This window comes from Panthera tigris, chromosome E1 (genome assembly GCF_018350195.1).
Source record: "Panthera tigris isolate Pti1 chromosome E1, P.tigris_Pti1_mat1.1, whole genome shotgun sequence".
NCBI classification, from domain to species: Eukaryota; Metazoa; Chordata; class Mammalia; order Carnivora; family Felidae; genus Panthera; species Panthera tigris.
The window spans coordinates 25,274,290-25,301,381 of record NC_056673.1 but is presented as its reverse complement, the minus strand read 5'-3'; the positions used below and the strand labels follow the sequence as shown (position 1 = coordinate 25,301,381).

Here is a 27,092-nt window from a genome sequence, read left to right as displayed (position 1 = left end):
CAGCGCAGAGCCTGGAGCCTGCTTCAGATTCTGTGTCTCCCTCTCTCTCTGCCCCTCCCCTGCTCATGCTCTGCCTCTCTCTGTCTCAAAAATAAATAAAAACATTAAAAAACATTTTTTTAAATAAAAAAATAAAACAAAGAGCTGAAGGTTAACTGTAACAAAATTCTATTCTCAAAGCCAGATTCAAACTGTTCTACTCCAGAATCCTAAGGGCTGTTCTGTTCAGATTCTGAAAGTCATGCTGATCAGTATTTATGTAAAAGGTGATCAGTAAATCCTTGTATGTGTTACTTGACTCCCATTAAAATAGGATTTCCCTCTGGAGCCATTATTAGAAAAAAAAAAAAAAAGTCAATTCAAAACAATGAGGTAAGTATGAACACAGATGGGTACTTTATTAGGCAAACTAAAAACATGTAATACTGAGAAAATAACTTCAAAAGTGAGTAAAGGTCAATCTGGTTAGTAAAGCAGAAAAGGACTAAATAGAACCAAGAGAGGAAAGACAAAACAGCACAATGATTACCTCCCACCAAGTCCTTCGATTCGTTCTCTTTCCTTGGGAAGTTCTGGCTTATGGTCCTGTGTCACCTCCACAGCTCTGACAAAATCATCCTTCGGGTCATCCTGAATTCCAAGAACCACCCCTGAGTCACCCACGTGAGCTACATACATCTTCATGCCCCGTATGATGACCACACTGGCAGTTGTCCCTGATGTGCTGGGAAGACCTGTCATAGTCTTTGGCCATTCTGCTGTAATAAGAAATAAAATATTTTACTCTTCCAGATATAAACATTAGTATTGTATCAGAATAAAAATGGCAACATGTGCTGAATCAGACTTGATTTAGAAAAAAAAAAAAAGACTTGAATTAGCATAGAATAAAATTTAAGAATATTTTTAAAGCTATTCAAAAAACTTGTGTTAATTCCTTCATCAATATATTAATGAATTTTATAAATAATATAATTATATTACAACCATCAAACCAACACTAGGAAAAAAATATTACAGGATAGGGGCAGCTGGGTGGCTCAGTTGATTGAGAGTCTGACTCTGGCTCCAGTCATGATCTCCCTATTCGTGAGTTCAAGCACCATATTGGGCTTGCTGCTGTCAGCCTGTCAACACAGGGCCCACTTTGGATCCTCTGTCTCCCCTCTCCCAACCCCACCCCGCTTGCACTCTCTCAAAAATAAATAAATATTTTTTTAAAAATATATTATAGGATAAAGTAACTAGTTCCAAATGTCTTAGTCCTAACTACATTTAGCAGCAAGGATGTCCTCAGAGTTTTGATACCTCTATAGCCAGTAGCTTAGCATCTATTTATTAATTTCTCTTTGAAAAGATTTCCATAAAAAAGCTACTTGAGTTGTTTTTGAAGTAGCTGTTTTGAATATTCGTAATCTAACAAATAACATTTTTATTGAGCACTTATTGTATACCAGGTTCTGTGCTAAGAGCTTTACATGTATAATAAGTGTTATTTTAATAACCACTTGCAAAAACAAAAACAAAAAAACAGCAAAATAACACGTGCATGGGGCGCCTGGGTGGCTCAGTATGCTAAGCATCCAACTTCAGCTCAGGTCATGATCTCATGGTTTGTGGGTTAGAGCCCCATGCTGACAGCTCAGAGCCTGGAGCCTGCCTCAGATTCTATGTCTCCTTCTCTCTACCCCTCCCCCGCTCACACTCTGTCTGTCTCTCTCAAAAATAAACATTAAAAAAATTTTTTTTAATTAAAATAATACTTGCAGCAAACCTCCAAGACAGGTAAAATTATTCCCATTATTTTTATTTTGCAAATAGGGAAATCAATAGGTTGAAATAGTTCAGAAAGTTGCTCAATATCAAGTGGCAGAGACCCAATATATTTAACTCCAAAATCTTAAATGTCTAGTTCATTGTTATTGAAAAACTCTAAATATTCTGGGGGCACCTGGGTGGCTCAGTCAATTAAGGGTCTGACTCTTGATTTCAGCTCAGGTCATGCATGATCTCAGGGTTTGTGAGCTTGAAGCTCAAAGCCTGCCTGGGATTCGCTCTCTGCCCCTCCCCCACTTGTGGGCGCGCTCTGGCTCTCTCAAATAAACTTTTAAAAAACTTGAAATATTCTGTAATATTAAATAAACTACAATTTATGGTTCAAGATAGCCAACTGAATCCAAACACTGACACATTCTCCTCACCAAAATCCCATTGAAAGGACAGAATATAAGTATTAGAAAAAGTCCATAGCAGTCATGAACACAGAGAAGGGGCATAAGCAAATCTGAGGAATCCCCAGAATTTTAAAGAAATAGAATTACATTAAAGGAAAAATCAGAATGCAAAACTTGTAATCCAACATAAGCAAAAACCACAGTCAGTAAAGAAAGCAATACATCAGTTTTCCCTGTTAAAAGAGTCCCAGAAAAGCTCAAACTCACAGACAGTGACAGCAGCTGTGTCAGGAATAGATAGCAGAAGTTTGGCAGATATAGTTAAAACTTCAGGAGCTAGGTCAGTGCCTAAACTTCTGCACAATAAAAGGTGAAACATTTTAGTTCTTAAGCTGCCAGTAATTATAATACCTTTCTTTTAAGGGAAGTGATGCATCTGTTGATAGAGACAACAGGGGCTCAAAGGGGATGAGGGATAAGAAATAGGGTCTAAAAAACTGGATGGGGTGCTACACACCTTTCATAGCCACAAGGTTTCTCTAGTGTATTCAGGTTAACTAGAGTTCTTTTCTTTTAAAAAAAAAAAAAAAAAAAAAAAAAACCATTTATTTACTTTTGAGAGACAGAGCATGAGCAGGGGAGGAATGGAGAGAGAGGGAGACACCGAATCCAGGCTCCAGGCTCTGAGCTGTCAGCTCTTTGCTCTTTGCCCAATGCGGGGCTTGAACTCATGGACCGTGAGATCATGACCTGAGCTGAAATCAAGTCGGATGCTTACGCACTGAGCCACTCAGGCGCCCCTACCTAGAGTTCTTTTCTTTACAATATTACATACGCTAAAAAGATATTTCTTGAATCCTACAGTGCATCTCCTCATCTCATCCAGCAGATGGAATCCACCCCACAGAATGTCCTGTCACTCACAGCAGAGGGCTGCCTGCAACATATGAAATAATGGCCCTCACAACTGCTGAGGGAAACCAGAACAGCTACCAATACTGATGAAGCTAGAAATTCACACAATGTAAAACCACTGCAACAGTACTAGACACACAGTAAATGCTCAATAAATGTTAGTTTTTGTTATGACCATTATTTAAGAAAAGCAAAGAGCCTGAGAGGCATCAAGAGGAGTATACAAACAAAAAAGCCCCCCCCCCCAAAAAAATCTGTGGAAAAATCCTAAGAATCTATAGATTATTGGCACTGATAAGGTTCAGTACGGTTATATATTGTTATATAAAATATCAATGCTATTTCTGTAAACCAGCAACAAAAAATTACAGTGTTACAAATGTTGGGGTGCCCGATGGCTCAGCTGGTTGAGCATCTATCTGACTCCTGATTTTGGCTCAGGTCGTGATCCCAGGGTTGTGGGATTGAGCCCTATATCCAGCTCTGTGCTGAGCATGGAGACTGCTTAGGATTCTGTCTCTCCATCTGCCCCTTTCCGCTGCTCAGGGGCACACGTTTTCTCTCTCTCTCTCTCTTACTTTTAAAAAAATTACAAAATGTAACTTTTAAAATACCACTCACAATTAACAGCAAAAGGTATATATCTGGGAACATGGCTAACAAATCTCTAACAAGACTTTTATGGAAAAGTTGTAAACCAAAGTATGGTTTACAAGAGAATGGTAAGCACAGAAACGGACCCATGCATAAACACTTGATACACGAACAGTAAAGATAGCATCCAGTACATGAAATTGCAACAAGATTTAAAACAAAACAAAAAACAAAAAACAGGTGTCTGGGTGGCCGACCACGCAGAGCTTGCTTGAGATTCTCTCTCTCCTTCTCTCTCTGCCCCTCCCCTGCTCTCTCTCTCTTTAAATAACCCCAAAACTACCAAACATTTTGGGTCCCTGATGCCAAGCACAAAAAGTCAATTCCAAGTACATCAAATGACTTAATATGAAAGTAAAGCTTAAGCTGCTTAGAAAATATTTAGGAAGGTACATTCATGACCTCAAGATAGGGAAGGATTTCCTAAAGACAAAAGATGGGCTAGCCATATAAAGAAAATGCGAAATTGTACTACCATCAAAATTAAGAATTCTTGTCAGGAGATCCCATGAGTAGAGCGAAAAGATATCTCAAAAAATGGAGTTTGTAATATATATACATTCCACAGGAATGGTATCCAGAATATATAAAATGCTCCTACAAAACAAATCAATAAGACAGACTATGCAATAAAAAATGGACAAAAGGCTTGAACAGGCCTTTTGCATAAAAGGAAATCCAAACAGACAAAAACCATGCAAAGGTATTCAGCTTCTTTAATCAACAGGGAAATATAAAATAAAAACCACAATGAGATTCCACTACACAATTACCAGATCACATAAATAAAAGTCTGACAATAGTAACTGTGATTAGGAATATGGAGCAACATGTTCTATCAACTACTGGTGGGAGTATAAACTGATATAACCACTTGGGAAAACATCTAGGCATTATCAAAAATAAATATACGTATACACTTTGACTACTCACTATCCCTAGACATATACCATAAATCAATGTGTGTATGTGCATATATATATATATACACACACATATACATACACACAATACATATGAATGTTCAGAGATGCATCATTCATGTGGGCTGAAAAGGAGGAACAACCCAAATGTCCTTCAATGTGACAAAAGACTACAATAGACTACACTACATGTAACATGTAAGAATCTCACAAGAAGCATGAGATAAAAGCAAACCGCATGATTTTCTTCAAAAGAAAACGATCATGTTTTAAAATAAGTAGTAAAACTATTGAGAAAAATAAGTAAATCAGGGCAGCTGGCTCAGTCAGTGGAGCATTCGACTCTTGATCTTGGGGTTGTGGGTCTAAGCCCAACGTTGGGTGAAGAGATTACTTAAAAATAAAATCTTTAAGGAGTATCTGGGTGGCTCAGTCGGTTAAGCATCTAACTCTTGATTTCGGCTCAGGTCATGATTTTGTGGTCATGGAATCAGGCCCCACGTCAGACTCAGTGTAGGGCACAGAGCCTGCTTGGGATTCATTCTCATTCTCTCTCTCTCTCTCTCTCTCTCTCTCTCCCTCTCCCTCTCCCTCTCCCTCCCTCCCTCCTTCCCTCCCTCCCTCTCTCTCTGTTCTTTCTCCACTTGTGCTTGCTCTCTCAAAAAAACTTTCTTTTAAAAAGGAAAAAAGAAAGAAAAATAAGTAAATTGCTATAGAACTATCACCACAAAAGTCAGGACAGTGGTTACCCCTTGAGAAGATAAGAATATGAGATCAGAAAAGACATATGTGGCTTCTGTTGTACAGGCAATGTTCTCTTACTTAACTTTTAAAGCTCATTTTGTAACTACTCACTGAAGTGTACATTTACATTTCGTGACATTTTTATATGTATGCTATATTTCACATTTTGTTTAAAGTTAAAAAACAAAAACAAAAACAAAAAAGCAGGAAGCAAGCATCAATTTTGCATGCATAGATCACAGCAGACAGCTCCCTAGCCCATCTACTTTCCCAGTTTGGTCACAGGTATTACTCCTAGAAGCTCAACCTACAGTATGTTGAATGTTTCTTTCAATTATTTTGTGGGTTAACTACAGCTCCCGCTTAAAATTTTCCTTTTCTTTTTTAACTTTCATTTATTTATTTTTGAGAGAGATGGAGAGAGATGAAAGAGAGAGAGAGAGAGAACAAGTGAAGGAGAGGCAGAGAGAGAGGGAGACAGAATCCAAAGCAGGCTCCAGGCTCTGAGCTGTCAGCACAGAGCCCAATACAGGTCTGGAATTCACGAACTGCGAGATCATGACCTGAGCCAAAGTCGGACACTCAACCAACTGATCCACCCAGTCGCCCCCATAAAACCTTTTCTTTTCAAATAAGCTAAAATAGATTTTTTTTTAAAGTTCTCAGCTGCAAAAAACAATTATCACAGTAAGTATGAATGAGAGAACTCCCAGAAAGGTTCTTAAGCACATTCAGAAAGCAAAATTTACCTAAAATTTACCAGCTGTTTGCAAAAAGCACCTAAACAAGATGGAAAAGAAGAAAAAGAACTTTAAAGAAAAAGAATATTCAAAATTATAATATTAACATTATTTAAATCACATTTTTTGGTCAAAAACACTAATATGTACAAAGTGATATTCTGCAATGATCTAAAAATACTGAACATGCTCTCATCATTTGAAAGTCACCTTTTATCATATGCTACATTTTGCCTCAGACCTATTTCTAGACTCATCCTACTAATCTATTTATGGTTCTTTTCAATAATTAGGAATTTAAGTATTCCCCAATTCTTCTTCTATTTTTAACAATCTTAAGATTTCCATGGGGCGCCTGGGTGGCTCAGTTGGTTGAGTGTCTGACTTCGGCTCAGGTCATGATCCCACAGTCCATGAATTCGAGCCCTGTGTCGGGCTCTGCGCTGACAGCTCAGGGCCTGGAGCCTGCTTCGGATTCTGTGTCTCCCTCTCTCCCTCTGTCCCTACCCTGCTCATGCTCTGTCTCTCTCTGTCTCAAAAATAAATAAAAACATTAAAAAAAAAATTCCAAAAAACTTTAGAAGTTGGAAATTTAAAATAACAAACCCTGTTGAGGTCTGATTAAAACTGCAATGAATTTATATACTAAGGAATCAATATCTTTATAATTAGTGTTCCTTGTTTTCTACTTTACATTTTATTTTAATCTTTTAGTTTTTAAAAAATGACTTAACAGGGCACCTGGGTGGCTCAGTCGGTTAAGCATCCGACTTCAGCTCAGGTCACAATCTCACAGTTCGTGAGTTCAAGCCCTGCGCTGGGCTCTGTGCTGATAGCTCAGAGCCTGGAGCCTGCTTGGGATTCTGTGTCTCCCTCTCTCTCTGCCCCTCCCCCGGCTCACACTCTGTCTCTCTCTCTCTCTCTCTCTCTCTCTCTCTGTCAAAAATAAACATTAAAAAAAATTTTTTTTCAATGACTTAAAAAAGGGGCGCCTGGGTGGCTCAGTCGATTAAGCGTCTAATTGGTTTTTGCTCTGGTCATGATCTCATGGTTCATGAGTTTGAGCCCCACAACAGGCCCTGCACTAGAAGCACAGAGCCTGCTTGGGATCCTCTCTCTTCTCTTTCTCTCTAAATAAACTTTTTTAAAAAATGTATTCAAAAAATGATTTAAAAATAAATGACTTAAAACTAGGAGCATATTAAAAAGACAGTATCATAGGGCGCCTGGGTGGCTCAGTCAGTTAAGCATCCAACTTTGGCTCAGGTTATCATCTCACGGTCTGTGAGTTGGAGCCCTGTGTCGGGTTCTATGCTAACAGCTCAGAGCCTGGAGCCTGCGATTCTGTGTCTCCCTGTCTCTCTGCTCCTCCTCCATCCACGCTGTCTGTCTCTCTCTCTCTCTCAAAAATAAATAAACATTTTTAAAAATTCAAGAAAAAAAAGGAATTAGGTAAACACTAAAATCTATTTTTTAATATTTTTTTAATGTTTATTTATTGAGAGAGAGAGACAGGGCATGAGCATGGGAGGGGCAGAGAGACAGAATCTAAAGCAGGGGGCTCAAACGTGGGGCTCAAACTCACGAACTGTGAGATCACAACCTGAGCTGAAGTTGGACACTCAACCAACTGAGCCACTCAAGCGTTCCAACACTAAAATCTTTTAAACACATTTTATTGACCCTTCTCTTGAGGCAAGAATATTAGTCAAAGAAGCCGCAACTAAAATGGGTTCCTTGATCTGTGTAGGGATTAGAGAACCATGAGGTTACAGAGATCAGATAGGAGTAGTTAGATAGGAGTAGTTAACGCAAAGCAAAGTTGGTAGGGTTACCTTACCTAACTGACAACAGGGCAGAGGGAAAAAAATGCATCTCCAGAATGGTCACTCACAAGGCCTTATTTGATTCAAAGAATCAAAAACAAAACAAAACAAGAAACAAAACAAAAACCAAAAACTTTTCCTAGTTTAATTAAAGAAATCATTAACCTTCTTCAAAATGGTATATGGCCATTTACATGTACTTGTACACCAAGGAAAGAGAAATACCCACATCATTGAGTAACTAATGAACGATGGCTGTAAGATAATAATTCTGGAGCTACAGAACACAACCACAGTCCACTGGTCATGGGCTAAGGCTCATGGAGACCAAGTACTAAATAGCACTTTGAATCCAGTCCACCTCAGGCTCAGTGGAACCCCAAGCCTATGCCACAGCTAGTTTAGTCCCCAAATAATTGCAGCAACTAATAGCTTCTCCTCATAGCTCTTAATTGACGAGTCAGGAAGCCTATTATACTTGAAGAGGCCAAGTGTTAAGATTTTAGAGCACCCCAACAATGATACTCTCCTCCAAAATAGTAAATGAAAAGCATTATCTCATCTCTCAAAGAATCACAAAGATTGGTTGGCACCATTAAAACATGAAAGCAGGGGTAGGGATCCAACATATTTAATTCTATAGTTTGACCACTGCAAAAGTTCTGACAGTTCTTAGAAAACGACAGTGGATTACATTCAGTGGTGATCCTAAATGCAACTGCTGTTTCTGATTTATCCTCTTTAGTAAAACAAATAAATACAGACTTGGCTATCTGGTATGCATTCAGCAGCAGGGCCTTGATGAAACTGCTACTTAAATTCCTGGAGATACCCAGGCTTCTGATCTTTCTGAGACCTGTTTCTTTGGATTTACTTTTTTTCTTTTTTGCATAAAATGAAGTAATTATGCATGAATAATTCAGAGAATTTCTTGTTCTTGAACAGATAGAGACTAAATAGCCAACAGTATATCCCATCACTCCCAAGTACTATCACAGTATCTAATTCCTATAAACAAGGGCATTCTCCTACAGGTCCACAATCAACCATCAAAATCAGGAAATTAACACTGATACCATACTACCAACTAATCTACAGATCTCATTCAAATTTTCATCAATTATCCTAACAATATGCTTTATAATAAAATGATAAAATTCAGGACCTCTTTATTATATTTACTCATATCTCTTTAGCCTTTCAATCTGGAAAAATTCTTGTTTCCTTGATGCTTTTTAAGAGTACTAGATCAATCATTTCAAGAATGTCTCTCCATTTGGGTTTGTTTCATGTTTCCTCATGTTTGTATTCAGATTATGCATTTTTGGCAGGAATAACACAGAAGTGTTAAATATCTTCTCATTGTTGGCAGTATGCAATCTCAACTTATTCATTAAAATAACGCTACCTTTGGTCACTTAAGGTCGTGTCTACCAGGTTTCTCCACTCTAATCTTTTTTCTCTTGTAATTAATAAGTATTTTGTGGGAAGATAATCTGAGACCATGTAAAAAATCCTTGTAGTGGGTTGAATGAAATATAGGTCCACCCTGAACCTGTGAATGTGACCTTATTTGGGAAAAAGATCTTTACAGGTGTAATTAGGTTAAAGATCTTAAGAGATCATCCTGGATTAGACTGGGCCCTAAATTTTGGATTTAGTGCCCTTAAAGGGAACAAGTGCCCTTAAAAGAGAAGGGGAGAAGACACAGAGAAAGGGATATAAAGATGGTGGATGGGGCTCCTGGCTGGCTCAGTCAGTGGAACACACAACTCTTGATCTCAGGGCTGTGAGTTCCAGCCCCACTTTGTGTGTACACAATACTTTAAAACAGGGGTGCCTGGATGGCTCAGTTAAGCATCCGAATGGATTTCTGATTTCAGCTCAGGTCATGATCTCACGGTCCACAAGTTCAAGCCCCACATCAGTCTTACGCTGACAGCGTGGACTCTGCTTCGGATGTTCTCTCTCCCTCAATCTGGCCCTCCCCACTGTGTGTACGCCCTCTCTCCCTGTCCCCTCTCTTTCTCTTTCTCAAATAAATAAACCTAAAAAAAAAAAAAAAAAAAAAAAAGGTTGCTTAAAAATAAAATCTTAAAAAAAAAAAAAAAGACGGTGGCAACTAGGTGATAAATCTACAAGCCAAGAAATGCCAAGGATTGCTGGAAGCCACCAGAAGCTAGGAGAAAGCATGGAACAGATTCTCCCTCAGAGCTTCCAAAACAGAGGCTAACACCTTGATTTCAGATGTCAGACCTCCAGAACCATAAAAGAGTAAATTTCTGTTATGTTAAGCTACTCAATTCATGCTAATTTATTATAACACCTTTAAGAAACTAATATAATTCTGTTCCTCAAATTTTCACCCACTAGTTTTAGCATTCACTTATGTCTCCTGATTGAATCATTATTATGATGGTTACTAAACATGATTCTCTATCATTCCTGCTACATTTATTAGTGGCCTTTCTACTGTAAAGCCTTACACATTTGTAATAGCCAAAACTGAAGACAACCCAAATGTCCATCAGTAGGTGAATGAATAAACAAATTGTGGTGTATCTACACAATGGAATGCTACTCAGTAATAAAAAGGAATGAACTACTGATATATGCCAAAACATGTGGTAACAGAAATTATCTAATACTGATCGAAAGAAATGATTGACAAAAATAGAAAAAATCTAGTACTTGGATAAATATGGCAAACTCTTTCGAACATGTGATGTGTGAGAAGGTGAAGGTCCTTGAAAGTAAAAACAGAAATACCAAACCAAAATAAAGATACAGGTTTAAAATTCTCTGATTTAAGAGAACTCTTCTTCAAATTTAATTCTATCACACTTTCCCTTATCTTTCCTTCTATCCCTCCCATTCTCTTTCAGTGTTGGTCTCATTTCTAAATTTAAGGAAAATGAAAACTATCTGCCAAACCTATTCTTCAGCAGCACCTAGGTGGCTCAGTCAGTTGTGCATCAGATTCTTGATTTAGGCTCAGGTCATGATCTCACAGTTTATGAGTTCAAGCCCGGCGTCAGACTCTGTTCTGACAGCTCAGATCTGGAGACTGCTTTGGATTCTGTGCCTCTGTCTCTCTCTCTCTCTCTCTAAAATGCCCCCCCCCCAAAAATAAACATTAAAAAAAAATTTTTAAAGCACAAACTTTAAAACATTATTTCTTAGAAGGCGAGCATAACACAAGAATAACGCATACATGTGAATACACATAAATTAGGTACGTATTATAACTTGGGAACAAAGAGTAAAGAAAATAAGAAAATAATATGAAAAAAAATGACTTTAATTCCATTTCTAGGGTTTCTACCCAAAAGAAATGAAAACAGAATCAAACAACCTATGTTCACAGCAGCATTATCCATGCTAGCCAAAAGGTGGATACAACCCAAATGTCTATCAACAGATGAATGGATAGACAAAATGTCATATATACACAGGATAGAATATTATTCACCATTAAAAAGGAAAAAAATCCTGATACATGGCTATAATCTGGATGAACCTTAAAGACATTATGCTAAGTGAGATAAGACACAAAAAGACAAATATTACATGATTCCACTTATACGGGGTACCTAGAATAGGTAAATTCATAGTGACACTAAGTAAAACAGATGTTACCAGGGGCTAGGGATGAGGGTAATAGGGAATTACTGTTTAATGATTACAGTTTCTGTATGGGAGGATGAACAAATTCTGAAAATGGACAATAGTGATGGTTGCACAATACTGTGAGTATACTGAACTGTATACATAAAATTGGCTAAAATGGTAAATCTTGTATGTATTTTACCACAATTTTTTAAATGGGAAAAATTTTTGTATTAAAAAATAGAAGTAAAAAATCCAATTTAATCATTTCACCCACAGAAATTCAACTAAACTAGCAGCTACTTTAAGCAAGAAATCAGCTCTAAGAGATTAATTATGAAGTATGTAAGGCATCCCCAACCAAAAGACCTCAAAATTTACCTGAAAGACAGAAAAAAACATAATGGCCATCTCACAATTGTCTGTGTGATCTTTACCGGGATTTCACAAAGCCAAACTCTTTTCATAATAATTCTAAGAGCTTATTTGCCCTTTTCACTGTGTTGACATTTGAACTGATGGTTCAAAAGCAGTGGTTTGTAAAACTGCTGGTGCCTTAGCAGGAATCAAGGCAGTGACACCAAACTGAATTAGTAGTCTCTGTATTCTCCATAGCCACCCACTTACAGTTAAAAAAAAAAAAAAACCAAGTGGGGGGGAGGTGGGTCGGGGGGGGGAACCAAACCAGTTTTACTTAATGTCCTTGATGTCGCAATAAAAAATTAATTTTATTAAGCCTCCACCCATGAACACATGTCTTTTTATATTCTGTAGAGAAAGGGAAGTACATACAACAGGCTTCTGTTGCATATTATGCCTGTCTAGAGGAAAAGTACCTTTGACTCTGTGACTTATGAAATGATCTAGCCCATTTTTCACGGACCATCATTTTTACTTGCAAGACTGATAAACTATATTAACAACACTTGGGCATTTGACATACATTTTCTTCAAAATGAACAAAGTGAAGGGCGCCTGGGTGACCCAGTTGGTTAAACGTCGGACTAATGATTTCTGCTCAGGTCACGATCTCACGGTTCATGAGTTCAAGCCCCATATCAGGCTCTGCACTGACAGCATGGAGCCTGCTTGGGATTCTCTCTCTGCCCCTTCCCCATGCATGTGCCCAAGCACACTCTTTCTCAAATAAAGTAAACTTAAAAAAATAATAAACAAGGGGCACCTGGGTGGCTCAGTCGGTTGAGCATCCAACTTCAGCTCAGGTCATGATCTCACAGCTGGTGAGTTGGAGCCCTGCATTGGGCTCTGTGTTGATAGCTCAGAGCCTGGAGCCTTCTTCAGATTCTGCGTCTCCCTCTCTTTCTCTCTGCCCTTCCCCGCTTGTGCTCTCTGTCTCACTTAAAAATAAATTTAAAAACATTAAAAAATAAATAAAAAGTAAACAATATGTACAAAGTGAGCTCTTGACTTCAAGAAAAACAACTGGCAGTATTTGTTGCCGTGATAAACTTTTTCTTTTTTTTTGAGAAAGCAAGAGAGCACAAGTGGGGGAGGGGGAGAGAGAGAGAGAAAGAGAGAATTCCAAGCAGGCTCTGCTCTGTCAGCACAGAGCCCAATTTGGGGCTCAAACTCATGAACCGTGAGATCATGATCTGGGCCAAAATCAAGAGTTGGACGCTTAACTAACTGAGCCACCCAGGTGCCCTGCCAGCGATGAATTTCTAATTGCTGCTTAAAAACTCACATTTTGGAAAATGTGTATTCACTACAGTGAACTTGATAGCTTCCCAATCTTAAGACTTTTCTGATGAGATCAGGAATATTAACAAATGTGATATTTTCATATTGCATAATAAAATGTCAATATTTCGAAGATCGGCATAATTCAGTGATTATTTCCCAAATGACTAATGTACCATGTCATAAATTACACATGGGTAATGATTCATGATTCATTCAAAGTGCAAGGCAGACCAATCAATCAGGTTTCAGATTCCATTTTTACCAACCTTAAGAAACTATCACTTTGGTGTAGGATATCCACAATTATCTGAAAACACCACTAAACTATTCCTCCCTTATCCTATTATATATGTGAGGTTGCCTTTTCTTTATATACTTCAACCAGAAAACCCAACACAATAGACTGAATGCAGAAACAGATATGAGAATATTTATTTCAATATTTCTTATTTCAGAAAAAAGCATTTTCACTTAAATTATATATTGGGGTGCCTGGATGGCTCAGTCAGTTAAGCCTCCCAGGTCATGATCTCATGGTTCATGAGTTCAAGCCCCACATCGGGCTCTGTGCTGACAGCTCAGAGCCTCCAGCCTGCTTCAGATTCTGTCCCTCCTTCTCTCTTTGTCCCTCCCCCGCTCACACTCTGTCTCTCAAAAATGAATAAACGTTAAAAAAAATTTTAATTATATATTAATAATGACTATTTATTGAATAATGAATATGATGAATTATGAATATGTTCATTTAAATGTATTAACATATATTTGATTTACTTTTAATAGGTTAATAAGTATTTTTAAATGTTCTCAGTTTTAATTTCTCACAGTGCAAATATAATGGATGTAGTCCACATAAACAAAAGCTCTTCAGGGTCCTCAATCATTTAAGAGTAAAAAGGGTTCTGAGAGCAGAAAGTTTGAGAACCACTGCTATAACCTAGGGAGCACTACAGAAGTAGAAACAAAGGATGCTTAATTCCAAAAGAAACAGAAACCTTCACAGAAGAAAACATATTGACTTAGAAACTTAGAGGAGTTTATTTTTCAGTTTTCTTTTTTGGGGGAGAATTCAAGAAAATGGAGTATTTCAATGTGCTCTGGGACGGTGAAAAGACTAATGTAATAGAAATGTGGGTAACAAATAAAATTGAATAAAGAGTCTAAAGTTGGACTGGGAAGGGCTTACCCTATAAATTATAAACGCAGTTCATTTATATAGAAAATGAGGGGCCATCCATGAATTTGGGACTGAAGAACAATTTTTTTCTAACAACCTTTATCTCCTGGGTGTGCCTGGGTGGCTCAGTCGGTTAAGCATCTGACTTTTGATTTCCACTCAGTTCATGATCTCACAGTTCATGAGTTTGAGCTAACAGCGCATAGCCTGTTTGAGATTCTCTCTCTCCCTCTCTCTGTCCCTCCTCTGCTTGTTTCTCTCTCTCAAAATAAATAAACTTAAAAAAAAATCTGCAACTCCTGTGTCAAGACTTTCATATACTCAGCATATTCCTTTTTTTTAGGTTTATTTATTTTGAGAGACAGAGAGGGAATTAGTGGGGGAGGGGAAGAAAGAGACAGGAACCTAGGATCCAAAGCAAGCTCTGTGTTGACAGCAGAGACCTGAATGCAGGGTCTGGAACTCAAAAACAGCAAGATCGTGACCTGAGCCGAAGTTGGACACTTAACCTACTGAGCAACCCAGGCAACTTAACCTACTGAGCAACCCAGGCACCCCAATATTTTTTTTTTCAAGTTTTGAGTACAAGGCTTAGCTGTGGAACAAAGCAAACTTTAACATCCGTTTGGTGTATAAGGCTCTAAACTATGCCTCATAAGAGTGAAAGTCTGATTTAAAAAGTATGTGTATGTCAAAAAACATACACATTAACATTTGACAGCATGGTCCCTGCCTTATTAAAAAAATGCTCAAGTAACAAGGTTTATACTTTATACTTTTAGTTCAAATATATGGCACACTCATGCTGCTCCAAGTGTACTGCAAAATAAATAGGCCTCTAAATACTTCTTTGTGTCTAATCTTCCTCTATCTTGATGTCCACTCCTAGCTGCCCTGTAGGCAATGAAATGACATATTTCTGGAATATACTGCAGCGCTTTCCAGCTCTGCTCTGCCTACACGAAAACAAAACAAATAATAGGGGCCTCTGGGATTGGATGGGAAACGCCTCTGACAGGAGGACTGGCTGTTCTATGAGTCAATCAAACAATTCTTGGCAGAAAGCCAGACAAACAGAAAACAGACTTTGAAAGAAGCTAGTCTACAACTCTGACAATACCTTATAAAAACTGTTCTTTATTTGACCAATTTTTACACTCTTCTATCCCCCTGTCCCGCTGCCGAAAATAAAGCAATATTATGCTACCACAAACAAGAGAATTTTTTAAATGACAGAGGTTATTATCCTCTCTCTAAAAAAAAGCTCATGCCATTCATTCGGAGTAATGGATAAGCGCCTATAACTCTGTATAACACATGTTGGGTACAGAAACAATGGCTGCTTTAGAAAACATTTAAAGCTTAGAGGAAACTACAACTCTGCTGAATTTTTAAAAATAAACCTATTTCCTTTTAGCATATCAGTAATTTCTCCTGTTACTTTGACCGGCAGTTACAACTTTTAAGTAGTAAAAGTGAGAACTGGTGAGAATTATCTGATGGCTTAGCTAAGGCAACTATTAAAAAAAAAAAAAAAAAGTATACTTTTAAAAAGCCCCAGTGGAATTTAACACACACGCCTAAGGCGGGGCCAGTTTGAGACATAGCAATGCATTCCCCGCTTCTTTTTTTTTCCCATAAGCAGTATAAGCATGAAGATCTTTAAAACATTTGATGATAAGCAACCGAATTCTTCCCAAGACTTAACTCGTTGGATAATTACATTTAACCTTATTAAATTAGTCTGCAGTATACTTCAACTACCAACCACCCGGGGTCAATTTGGTGAACCGACACCACCGGTAGGAGGCAACCGACAGGGACAAGTCCTTCCAGAGCAAAATTATGACAGATTCTTGGGAAGCACTCTCATTTTTGCCGTCTCCCGCTTCCTTTGCGCGTGGCCCAGGTAACAACGTATTTTCAGTTCATCTTTTGGCCAAAATCTGGCGCCAGGTTTCAAACACATTTCCGCAGGCTGCCACCAAAGTGACGCTGGGAAAGGACCGCTTCCCTGGGTCCTTGGAAGGTGGAAATTAAGCGCGGGCCGACTGCGGGGAGACAGCGATCCGATCTTTCCCAAAGCCACTTCGCCCGACCCTCCACCCTCGAAAGCGCTATTCAACCTAGGAGAGACTTCACTTACAACCAAGGTGCACTTTGTAGCGATCTGGGTGCCGGGGGCCCACTCGGGGCTGGCGCTCTTATAAGAGCCCTCAACTGCACGAAGAAGAGACAAACAAGCCAGCGAACTTACCCAGTTTCTTCCACATGGCGAGGTGACAAGCTAGGAAGCCTTTGCGGATGGCAGCGCAAACCTTCGCCGGCTCGGACGAGGTGAATCCCTTCTGCTTCTTGATGAAACCCCACAAATGCTCCCGGGCAAACTGTGCCGCCTCCCGCCCGCCGTGACCGTCGCACACGGCGAAAAATGCCACTGAGGAACGGCGGCGGCAGCAGCGACCGGGAGTTGGTGAGGCCGCGGAGTCCGGGGGAGGGTCGCGAGCTTCTCGGGCTGCCGCCGCCGGGCCTCTCCCCGAGACTTCGCTGCCAGCAAGAGTCGACGGTGACCGCTGCGGAGGCGACGGCTGAGAGAGCGACCGCCGCGTCGGGGGCTTTTCTTCAGCCGTCGGCTCGGGCTCCACCACGATTTGAGTAACGTCCTCCATGTACTTCCTCCCGCCCTGGTCGGAGAAGACGCTCACTCCTAGCGAGTACAGCCCCGCCATGGCCGGCTGGCCGGGATCCCGCCGGTCCCACGCAGCCCGCCGAATCTGGCGGCGGGAGACACACTCCGCGCCCGCCGGCCAACTATTGTTTACCTTCGACGACGCCGAGAGGGGGGAGGAGGCGGTCCCGGAGGGGGGGCACGCGATGTCGGGACTTGTCCGCGAGAGCTGGGCCGGGGCTCTAGGGCGAGAGGAGCCGAGCAGCTGCGCCTGCGCAATGCGCTTCCCCGCCTGCCCGCGCCCACCACACAAATCAGACGTTCTCCTTGGCTGTCGTCATTCGGCTCTCTGGGCCTGACCAATCCGGAGTCGGGTTGGGGCAAACCCGCCCCCAACCCTCGCTCCTACCGGCAACGGCCGAGCTTCATCCTCCGTGCGCGGGCTCTGGGCCCGCGCGCTGCCCTGCCGGGCTTTCCGCTCTGCCGTGGGTGTTGTCGCCTCCGGGTTTTTGTCGGATGCTGAGCACTTGTACAGCTTGGGCTGTCACCTTTATTGCTCAGTCGCCGGGATCGTAATGCAGCCCACTGCGTTCCGCCGCTCGCCTGAGTGGGAAGCCGCGTAGGCTCGGGCCTCCCACGAGCGGAGAATCTGGGAAGGGGAAACCTTTCATTCGTTGAAGTGAAATGGCGGGAAACCCCACTTAGGAAGGTAGTTGTGAAAAGGCTGGAAAAAGTGTGGCACTCTTGAACTGGATTTGGGTGGGATGTATCCGACTGGCAGGGATCCAGTTTGTGTTAAGGAAACGGGAAATTTCCACCATCCGCTGCAGTTTTGTTTCACATAACTAGTATGTAGGAGACTTAAAAGGGTTATATTTTAACTAATTTTAAACATCTTTTCAGCTTTTGTTAAACCTAGTACTTTTCCCAACGAGCCCTGGGTACAGTATTGTACTCCTTTGGTGGTACCACTTCAAGTTATCACTTGGGAATAGCTTACGAAAATTGCCAAGCACTCAGTGCTCTAACAATTGGGTTAGCTTTCCACCCCCTTTGCCCAATAGGTTGTATTCTAAACACTGAAACCTTTGCACGGATTTCCACAAATGAAACCTCAGAGTAGGCAGGTTATATGTTCTTAGCTGCAAACTTTCTTGAAGTGAATCCGTTTAAAGTTCCCTTTTTCCAGTTTTAGCCACTTCATCAATTCTCCCGTGTGCCCTTTGCTGTAGGGCTTTCCAGAGTCTCAAATGGAATTCTACTAGTACAGAAATAGGAGTAGGGAAAATGTTCATTCAAACAATTGGCACCAAAAAAAAAAAAAAAAAAAAGTTGGCTCAAGAAGTACAAATAGGAGAAAAAAACCTCCTTGTACTACTACTAATAATAATAACCAAATCAGGGGGCGCCTGGGTGGCCCAGTTGGTTGTGTCTGACTTCAGCTCAGGTCATAATATCTTGGTTTATAAGTTCCAGCCCTGCATGGGGCTAACTGCTGTCATCACAGAGCCTGCTTTGGATCCTCTGCAACCCCAGTTGCGTTCTGTCTCAAAATAAGTAAACTTAAAAACAAACAAAAAAGCTCAAAATGTAGAAAATCTGAGTTACATAAAATTACAATTAAAAGTGTAATCAGAGATGACCCTATACACCAAAATACACTAGACCAGATAGTTTCAGAGTGTGAAAATACTTGGAAAAATACCAGCTTGTTTTGAAAGATAATCAAATCCTGTAACCAAATCAATCAGGAGGACTGGGTGGCTCAGTGGTTGAGTGTTCACTTTTGATTTCCACTCAGGTCATGATCCCAGGATCATGGGATCAAGCCCCTTGTGGGGCTCCTTCCTGAGCATGGAGCCTGCTTATGAATCTCTCTCCCTCTCTCTCTCTCTCTCTCTCTCTCCCTCTCTTGCCCTCCTTTCCCTCCCTCTTCCTCTTTCCCCCACTCTAGCTCTCTCTCTCTAAAAATAAAAAACAAACAAGAAACCTAATAATCATAACACCAGAAGAAAATCTATAGAGTATTTTATAACTGTAAATGCAAAAATCCTAAATGAAAAATTAGCAGTTCTAACCCAATAGCCTGCATACCTTGAGACCTGCAAGAGAAAACAGTTTGTGTAGCTTTATATTATTCATCTTAAACAGTTTACCCACCTTCCCTCCCTCCCTAGAGATTACAAAAAAGATAATTCCCTTGAGCTTTATAATCCTTTTCACTCATTCACAACCAGTAGCCTCCAGGTCATACACCATTACCCTGATTAGCATCTCCATGCTACCCACTACTTCCATTAATCTGATTCAGCGTCCACTTTTCACCAACCATTCTAACCATTTCACTCCACACTTTAGATTTCAACATCTGCTAACAGTCATTTCCCCTTTATTCTTCACCTCTTCTCTAAATGTTCCCATCAACTTCCTGTTCCAACTGAAAACTGGTTTATCACCTGGCAAAATTACCTCTCTTGCAACTTTCCAAGTAGAGGAGATTGTTTTACTTCTCACATTTTTTTTTTTTATCTTCAAACCTGCTCTTCATGTTCCTCCAAATCATTTCTCTTTTTCCTTCAAAAACCCAAGCTTTTTTAAAGTACTGCCAACTGCTACTACACCAAGATGTCATCACCCTAGCAACTCCCTCTTCATTTGTTCATGGCTCATTGTCTTCCTTTCTTCCACTATTTTTGTCACTTCTCGGCCACTTTTTCAAAATGTAATCCACATTTTCCATCCAACACCCTGTCTTCTCAGTTGCAAATTCTCCTCTTCATGAAGTGGTCTTGATACTGTTAAAAGCAAACCCTCCATTTGTGTTCCAGATCCTTTCTTCTCTCTCCTTCCCCAGAGCTTTGCTCCACCAATTATCCTTTCTTGCTCCTACCTCATAAGTTTTTCCTCTTCTACTGGGTCATTTCCATCTGTACACAGACATGTTCTGGTTTCTATTTTAACTAAAAACAACAACAGGGGCACCTGGGTGGCTTAGTTGGTTAAGCCTCTGGCTTTGGCTCAGGTCATGATCTCATGGTTCATGAGTTTAAGCCCTGCATCCAGCTCTCTACTGTCGGCTTGGACCCCACTTCAGGTCCTCTGCCTCTCTCTCTGCCCCTCCCCTGCTTTCACCTGCTCTCTCTCCCAAAAATAAACACTTAAAAAAGCAACAACAAAAAACTACCTACCTTGACCCCTTACACTACCCCATGTCTCTGCTCCCCTCACAGGAAGATTCTTTGAAAGATTTGTCTCGGGGCGCCTGGGTGGCTCAGTCGGTTAAGCGTCTGACTTCAGCTCAGGTCACGATCTCACAGTCCGTGAGTTCTAGCCCCGCATCGGGCTCTGTGCTAATGGCTCAGAGCCTGGAGCCTGTTTCAGATTCTGTGTCTCCCTCTCTCTCTCTGACCCTCCCCTGTTCATCCTCTGTCTCTCTCTGTCTCAAAAGTAAATAAACGTTAAAAAAAAAAATTAAAAAAAAAAAAGAAAGATTTGTCTCTAATATTCTACATTTAATTCCTACTTCATAATTTCTCCTTAATCTATTCCAAACAAGCAACCATACCCATTGTTCTTTTAAGACTTTTTGTGACATAACCAGACCTCTCTATTTCCAAAGCTAAGAATGATTTTTCTGTTACTGACTCTGCTCCAAATGAAGAAGCAAATGAAACCACTGTTTCCTTCTTGAAACTTAGTAGCAAGTCAAACCAATGCTTCTTTATTAAAACTTCTCTTGGTTGAAAAGAAACCACACTATGCTGGTTTTCTTCCTACCTGATTCACAAACCACCCTTTCTCATTTTCATTTGCTGATTTCTCCCCAGCCAGACCTTAAGTTGCTGGGGAGAGTCCAGGGCTTGGTCCTGGGCTCTTTTCTGTTCCTATACACTCCCCCTAGGTAACAGCATCCAGGACCATAGCTCTCCTCCCTCAGTCTTATCCACATCGGTAAGCATCACCATCCACCATGCTATTCAAGTCAAAAAAACAAAAACAAAAACAAAACAAAAAAACCAAACCTAGGAGTTTTTTTATTCTTTCTTTCACTCTTCCCCCCACTCCATCTCCCTACCAATTTCCAATCCTTCTAATTCATCAGCAAATCCTTTTGACTAAATCTCCAAGATCAATACTGAATCCACCACTTCTCACTCCCTCCACCACTGCCATCCCAGTTTAAGTCACTATTACCTCTCACCTGGGTCACTACATCAGTCTCCTCGCAAAGTCTCATTTCTTTCACTCTTGACCCTGGCATTCCTTTTTCCACTGGCTACTATCGTGATCTTTCAAAACCGTAAATCAGGTCAAGTCATTCTGCGACTCACTACGCTCCATGACTTCCTCTCACATTTAAAATGATATGTATGGGGGTGGGAAGATAGACAAAATAAGTGAAGGATTAAGAGGTACAATATTCCAGTTGTAAAATGAATAAGAGGGGGAGGTAATGTACAGCATAGGAAATATAATCAATAATATTGTAACAACTTTGTATGGTGACAGATGGTAGCTAGATTTTGTGGTGACCCTTTCATAATGCATATAAATTTCTAACCAACTATGTTGTACACCTGAAACTAATACGATATTGTATGTCAATTATTCTTTAATAAAAAATAATAAAGTAAAATAACATTACTTCATAATAGTTTTCCCCTTCCCCACTATACTCCAGCCTCACTGGCCTTCTTTCTGTTCCTTGAACCAGCCAATCTATTTAACAGTCCTAGGACTTTCTGCATTTAGCTGTTCCCTCCCCATAGAATGCCTGCGGGGGAGCCTAGGTGGCTCAGTCAGTCAAGCAACTGAGTCTTGATTTCGGCTCAGGTCATGATCTCAGTTTCATTAGTTCTAGCACCACATCAGGAAGACAGTGCAGAGTCTGCTTGGGATTCTCCCCCTCTCTCTGCCCCTACCCCCACTCACGCTGTCTCTGTCTCTCTCAAAATAAATAAATAAACTTGTAAATAAAGAATTATAAATAAAGAATGCTTGCCTCACCTCTAGTAGCTTAACAAGGCTGGATTCTTCATGCTATTCAGACCTCAGTCTAAATATTAAGGGACTTTCCTGGCTATCCAGTCTAAAGTAGCCACCCAGTATTTCTACCACATTACGCACGGTGTCTCTCTACCCAGTCGGATGGCGGCCCCCAAATGTGAGGCGATGATTGGGTGGAAGATGGTGGCATGGACGGTGAAAGGGCTCACCCAAAGCACAACAAAAAAGAAGTTTGTTGAATACACCGCAAGGGATGGGTAGGCAGGACTGCAAAGGAGAGACTGTCCGCAAGGAGGCAGTGGGTGGAGGTTGTATTTAAAGCAAGAAGGTGAGGAGACAAGGGCACATATGAAATTTTCCCCTTTTTGGTAACTGCCTGGATATAAATAGCCCATTGGTGAGCTAGGGCTTATAGATATTTTGATGTGGGCCGCCTGATGGGCCTGTGTATTCAGCCAAGTGGTCGCTAGGGGCCCTTTTGCCTTGATCAAGTTGCCATTGCTCAAGCCTGTTTTCTTTTCTTTTCTTTTTTTTTTTTTCTTAACGTAATTTATTGTCAAGTTAACATACAGTGTATACCATGTGCTCTTGGTTTTGGGGTTAGATTTACATGATTCATTGCTTACATACAACACCCAGCACTTATCCCAACAAGTGCCCTCCTCAAGGCCCATTGCCCATTTTCCCCTTTCCCCCACCCCCTCCACCAACCCTCAGTTTGTTCTCTGTATTTAAGAGTCTCTTACAGTTTGCCTCCTTCCCTCTCTGTTTGTAACTATTTTTTTCCCCTTCCCACCCGCCATGGTCTTCTGTTAAGTTTCTCAAGTTCTATATATGAGTGAAAACATAGGATATCTGTCTTTCTCTGACTGACTTATTTCACTAAGCATAATACCCTCCTGTTCCATCCACATTGCTGTAAATGGCAGGATTTAATTCTTTTTCATTGCCAAGTAGTATTCCATTGTGTATATAAACCACATCTTCTTTATCCATTCATCAGTTGATGGACATTTGGGCTCTTTCCATAATTTTGCTCTTGTTGAAAGCAGTCAGGCCTGTTTTTTAAAAGTGGCCTCTAGCACTTGCTTGGGCAGCACATATACTAAAATTGGAACAATACAGAGAAGATTAGCATGGTCCCTGCGCAAGGATAACACGCAAATTCGTGAAGCATTTCATATTTAAAGAAAAAGCAACTTCTATGATAACCCTACTTAAATTCTCTGCAGAGGACTTCTTACTACCTGATCTTTTAAAAATATATTTATTTTGGGGTGCCTGGGTGGCTCAGTCAGTTGAGCTTCTGACTTCGGCTCAGGTCATGATCTCGCGGTCTGTGAGTTTGAGCCCCGCATCGGGCTCTGTGCTGACAGCTCAGAGCCTGGAGCCTGTTTCAGATTCTGTGTCTTCCTTGCTCTCTGCCCCTCCCCCACTCATGCTCTGTCTCTCTCTCTCTCTCTCTCTCTCTGTCAAAAATAAACTTTTAAAAAATTAAATCAATAAATATATTTATTTTATTTTATTTTATTTTATTTTATTTTATTTTATTTTATGTTTATTCATTTTCGAGAGAGGGAGAGAGAGGGGGGAGGGAAGGGCAGAGAGCGAGGGAGACATAGAATCTGAAGCAGGCTCCAGACTCTGAGCTGTCAGCACAGAGACCTAATCGGGGCTTGAACTCACAAACCACGAGATCATGACTTGAGCCAAAGTCAGTCGCTTAACCATCAGAGTCAACAAGCACCCCTGTATTCTTTTTATTTTTTATTTATTTAATTTTTAAATATTTATTTATTTATTTATTTATTTTTGAGAGAGAGAGAGAGAGAGAGAGAGACAGATTGTGAGCAGAGTGCAAGCAGGGGAGGAACGGAGAGAGAGGGAGACACAGAATCTGAAGCAGGCTCTTGGAGCTTTCAGCATAGAGCCCCACGTGGGGCTCAAACTCACAAATAGAGAGTTCATGACCTGAGCCAAAGTCAGATGCTTAACTGACTGAGCCACCCAGGTGCTCCTATATTTGTTTTATCTGAGAGAGAGAGAGAGAGAGAGAGAGAGAGAGAGAGAGAATCTTAACCAGGCTCTAAGGTCAGTACAAAGCCCAAGGCGGGACTCGATCCAACGATCTTGGGCTCATGACCTGAGCTGAAATCAAGAGCTGGATGCTCTACTGACTGAGCCAGCCAGGCACCCCTCTGATCTTTTTTACTTATTTGTTTATTGACTATCTTATTCAATTAGAATATAGGCTCCATGGAAACAGGGAACTTGTCTTGTTCATCTCTATATTCCCTGAACCTAACACAAAAAGTTGTTCTGTGAATTCGTTCATTCATTCCGGAAGAAATGTGTAAAATTGTTATGAAGAAAACCATGAAATTTTTTTGTTATAAAGGAAAAAATAAATCTCTGAATAAATGGGAAAATATATCACATTCCTGGATGAGAAACTTGTTTATTCCAAATGAATCTAAAATTTATCATCATTTTAATCAAAATCCCAACTGGGTTTTTTTTTTTTTTTTTTTTTTTTTAAGTAAGCTCTACACTCAATGTGGGACTTGGAACTCAGGACCCTGGGGTCAAGAGTCACACATGCTCTATCAACTGGGCCAACCAGGTACCTCCCCAACTGGGTTTTTTTTTTAAATTTGACAAGTTGATTCTCAAATTTATCCAGAAGAGAAAAGGGATGTTATTGAAAAAGAAGAATATTAAGACAATTAGGTGCCCTGCAGATATCAAATATTTTATAAAATCGACAGTGGCAGATAAATGTCCATTTGGTCATTTGGAACCAGGAGTCCAGAAAGGAATCAATATACAATGCAAAGGAGTATATGATGGATGTGACATTTCAAACAATTGGGGGAAAGACTGATTATTCACTGATGTGAGGACATCTGGCTATCCCTTTGGTAGGATAACTCACTCTCTTGAGGGGTGAAAATGATGAAGTCCTCAACTTGGACCACCCTGAAAGTAAAATGGCAAGTGGATTAAAGAACTACATTAAGAAAAAAGTGTAAGAGTGCAAGAAGTAACAATGAGATATTTTTTTACCTGTTGGATTGGCAAAAACCTTTTAAATTTAGTAATATGTAAGGCTGGGAAAGGTGTGGAGACAAGCACTCTCATTAACTATTAGTGGGAATGTAATTTAATATCAGTTCATATCAAACGAAATTTAAACTACACATATCTTTTGGCCTGGAAGTTCCATTGCTAGGAATTTACCATACGGGCATCTTTGCAAAAGGTACCTATGTAAGGACTTTCACAGCATTGCTTATAATAGTAAGGGATTTTTTTTTTTAAGTACTAGAAGAAAATATGGGATAGAATACACGAAAAAAACTCTTGATATTTCCTTTCTTATATTTCCAGTGATGTTATGCTTAAAATGTCCTTTTATCTTTTGAGATCAGTTCAATAGAACTTATAGAACTTTTTTAAAGAAAAGATTTGTTATTTTTAAGTAATCTCTACACTCAACGCAGGGCTCAAATTCACAACCCCAAGATCAAGAGTCATGCGCTCAACAGACTGAGACAGCCAGGTGCCCCTAAAGTTTCATATTTTCTTCTAGCATTTTTTTTCTTCTAGAATATTTAATGGTTAAAATGGGTCTTGACATTAAAATTTCTCTGGAATTATTTTGGCATGAAGTGAGTTTGAACTTCTTTCAAATAACTGTTCCCCAATGCTTTTTGTGAAATGATCCATTTTTTTTATCTATTGGTTAGTGATACTCCCATTATTAGATAGTAGGTTTTTACACACCCTGGGATCTATTTCAGGGTTAACTATTCCTATACACTGATTTATTGATTTGGGAGTCCTGTCTTGCTTGTATTGAGTTCAAAGTCTTCAAATGTAGACTATGAGAATTAATCTTAGAACCAAAATAAGAATCTAATTAATTTCCTATTGTTTCTTCTCATAGCTAGAAAAAAATCAGTAATATCTACTCCTAAGTATTAGTCTATTGTTCATCTATCAGAGCCACCTTGTGTGTTTAGAACTGTGAGGTAATGTGCCTCAAGAGGTTAAATTCTATGACTCTACCTTTACTCTGCCCCTGTTGTTTTTGTAACTCAATATTTGACAAAATAATCAGTCTAATCTGGCTACTGCTGTCACACTCATTGTGTGCAAATGTAAACTGGTAGGAGACACAAAATTAGAATCACTGCTGCCAGAGTCCCAAAGGTGTCAAACCTGTATCTGTTCTTAATTAGCCATGGAAATTCAATCTGTCATGTTTTCTGCAGATAACTATTTTCAGAGTCATTAATGTGGAAAGAATGCTCATACTATTTCTTTTTAGATACCTCTACTTATACACTTAGCCTTTTCTTCTAAAGAGACCTACTCTTGAATTTATTGCTTTTCCTTGATGTAAGTTCCATTCTTCTCATTTTCTGATAAGTTACACAAAAGTTATTTAAATAATTTGGAAAAATCTTTTTTTTTCCTTGAAGTAACTACTGTGTGCTTTATTTTTACTCAGTAGTACTATTTACTATATTTATGTTGGAGAAAATTTTAAGCCCCAAAGAATGTGTCCTCCAGAATTAGAGACAAAATCAGAGACCACCTTTAAGAGAGAAACCAATAAAATTTAAGCATTACATTTGGTTTCTGAGGTAGGGTAGGAACAGATTACTTAGAATACTCACTGCATCCCCTGTGCTGAGCTGTAAGGCATAATATTACTCCCCCCACCCCATTTTCTTCCTCCATCCAGTCTGTGGGACTTGAGTGAACTTAGTAGGGACTTCAGAAGTAACTGTTAAAGGTGAACTTTTAGATCACCTATTTAAAGAGAGGAAGTTTGTACATTTAAGTGAATATTGGCCAAGTAGCAAGAACACTTAATAACTTACAGTTGGCTTTTGATTTAAACCTTTTATTATTTTTTTCCCTAGGATATTCTCTCATCAGA

At 39.8% G+C, this 27,092-nt stretch overlaps 1 protein-coding gene and 1 non-coding gene across 2 annotated transcripts in view; one reads left to right on the top strand and one right to left on the bottom strand.

Annotated features, from left to right (window-relative positions):
- Positions 1-17,575, bottom strand: part of PPM1D (protein phosphatase, Mg2+/Mn2+ dependent 1D) — a 47,240-nt gene extending 29,665 nt beyond the window's left edge. The window contains exons 1-2 of the mRNA XM_007086795.2: positions 16,724-17,575; positions 530-758 (exon numbers count right to left, since the gene is read on the bottom strand). Coding sequence (XP_007086857.2) covers positions 530-758; positions 16,724-17,195 — 701 coding nt within the window. The 5' untranslated portion in view covers positions 17,196-17,575. The remainder of the gene's footprint in view (positions 1-529; positions 759-16,723) is intronic.
- A 5,651-nt stretch (positions 17,576-23,226) lies between these two features.
- Positions 23,227-23,329, top strand: LOC122233804. The gene has a single exon (XR_006211536.1). It is a non-coding gene; the product is annotated as a U6 spliceosomal RNA (small nuclear RNA).
- The last annotated feature ends 3,763 nt before the right edge of the window (positions 23,330-27,092 follow it).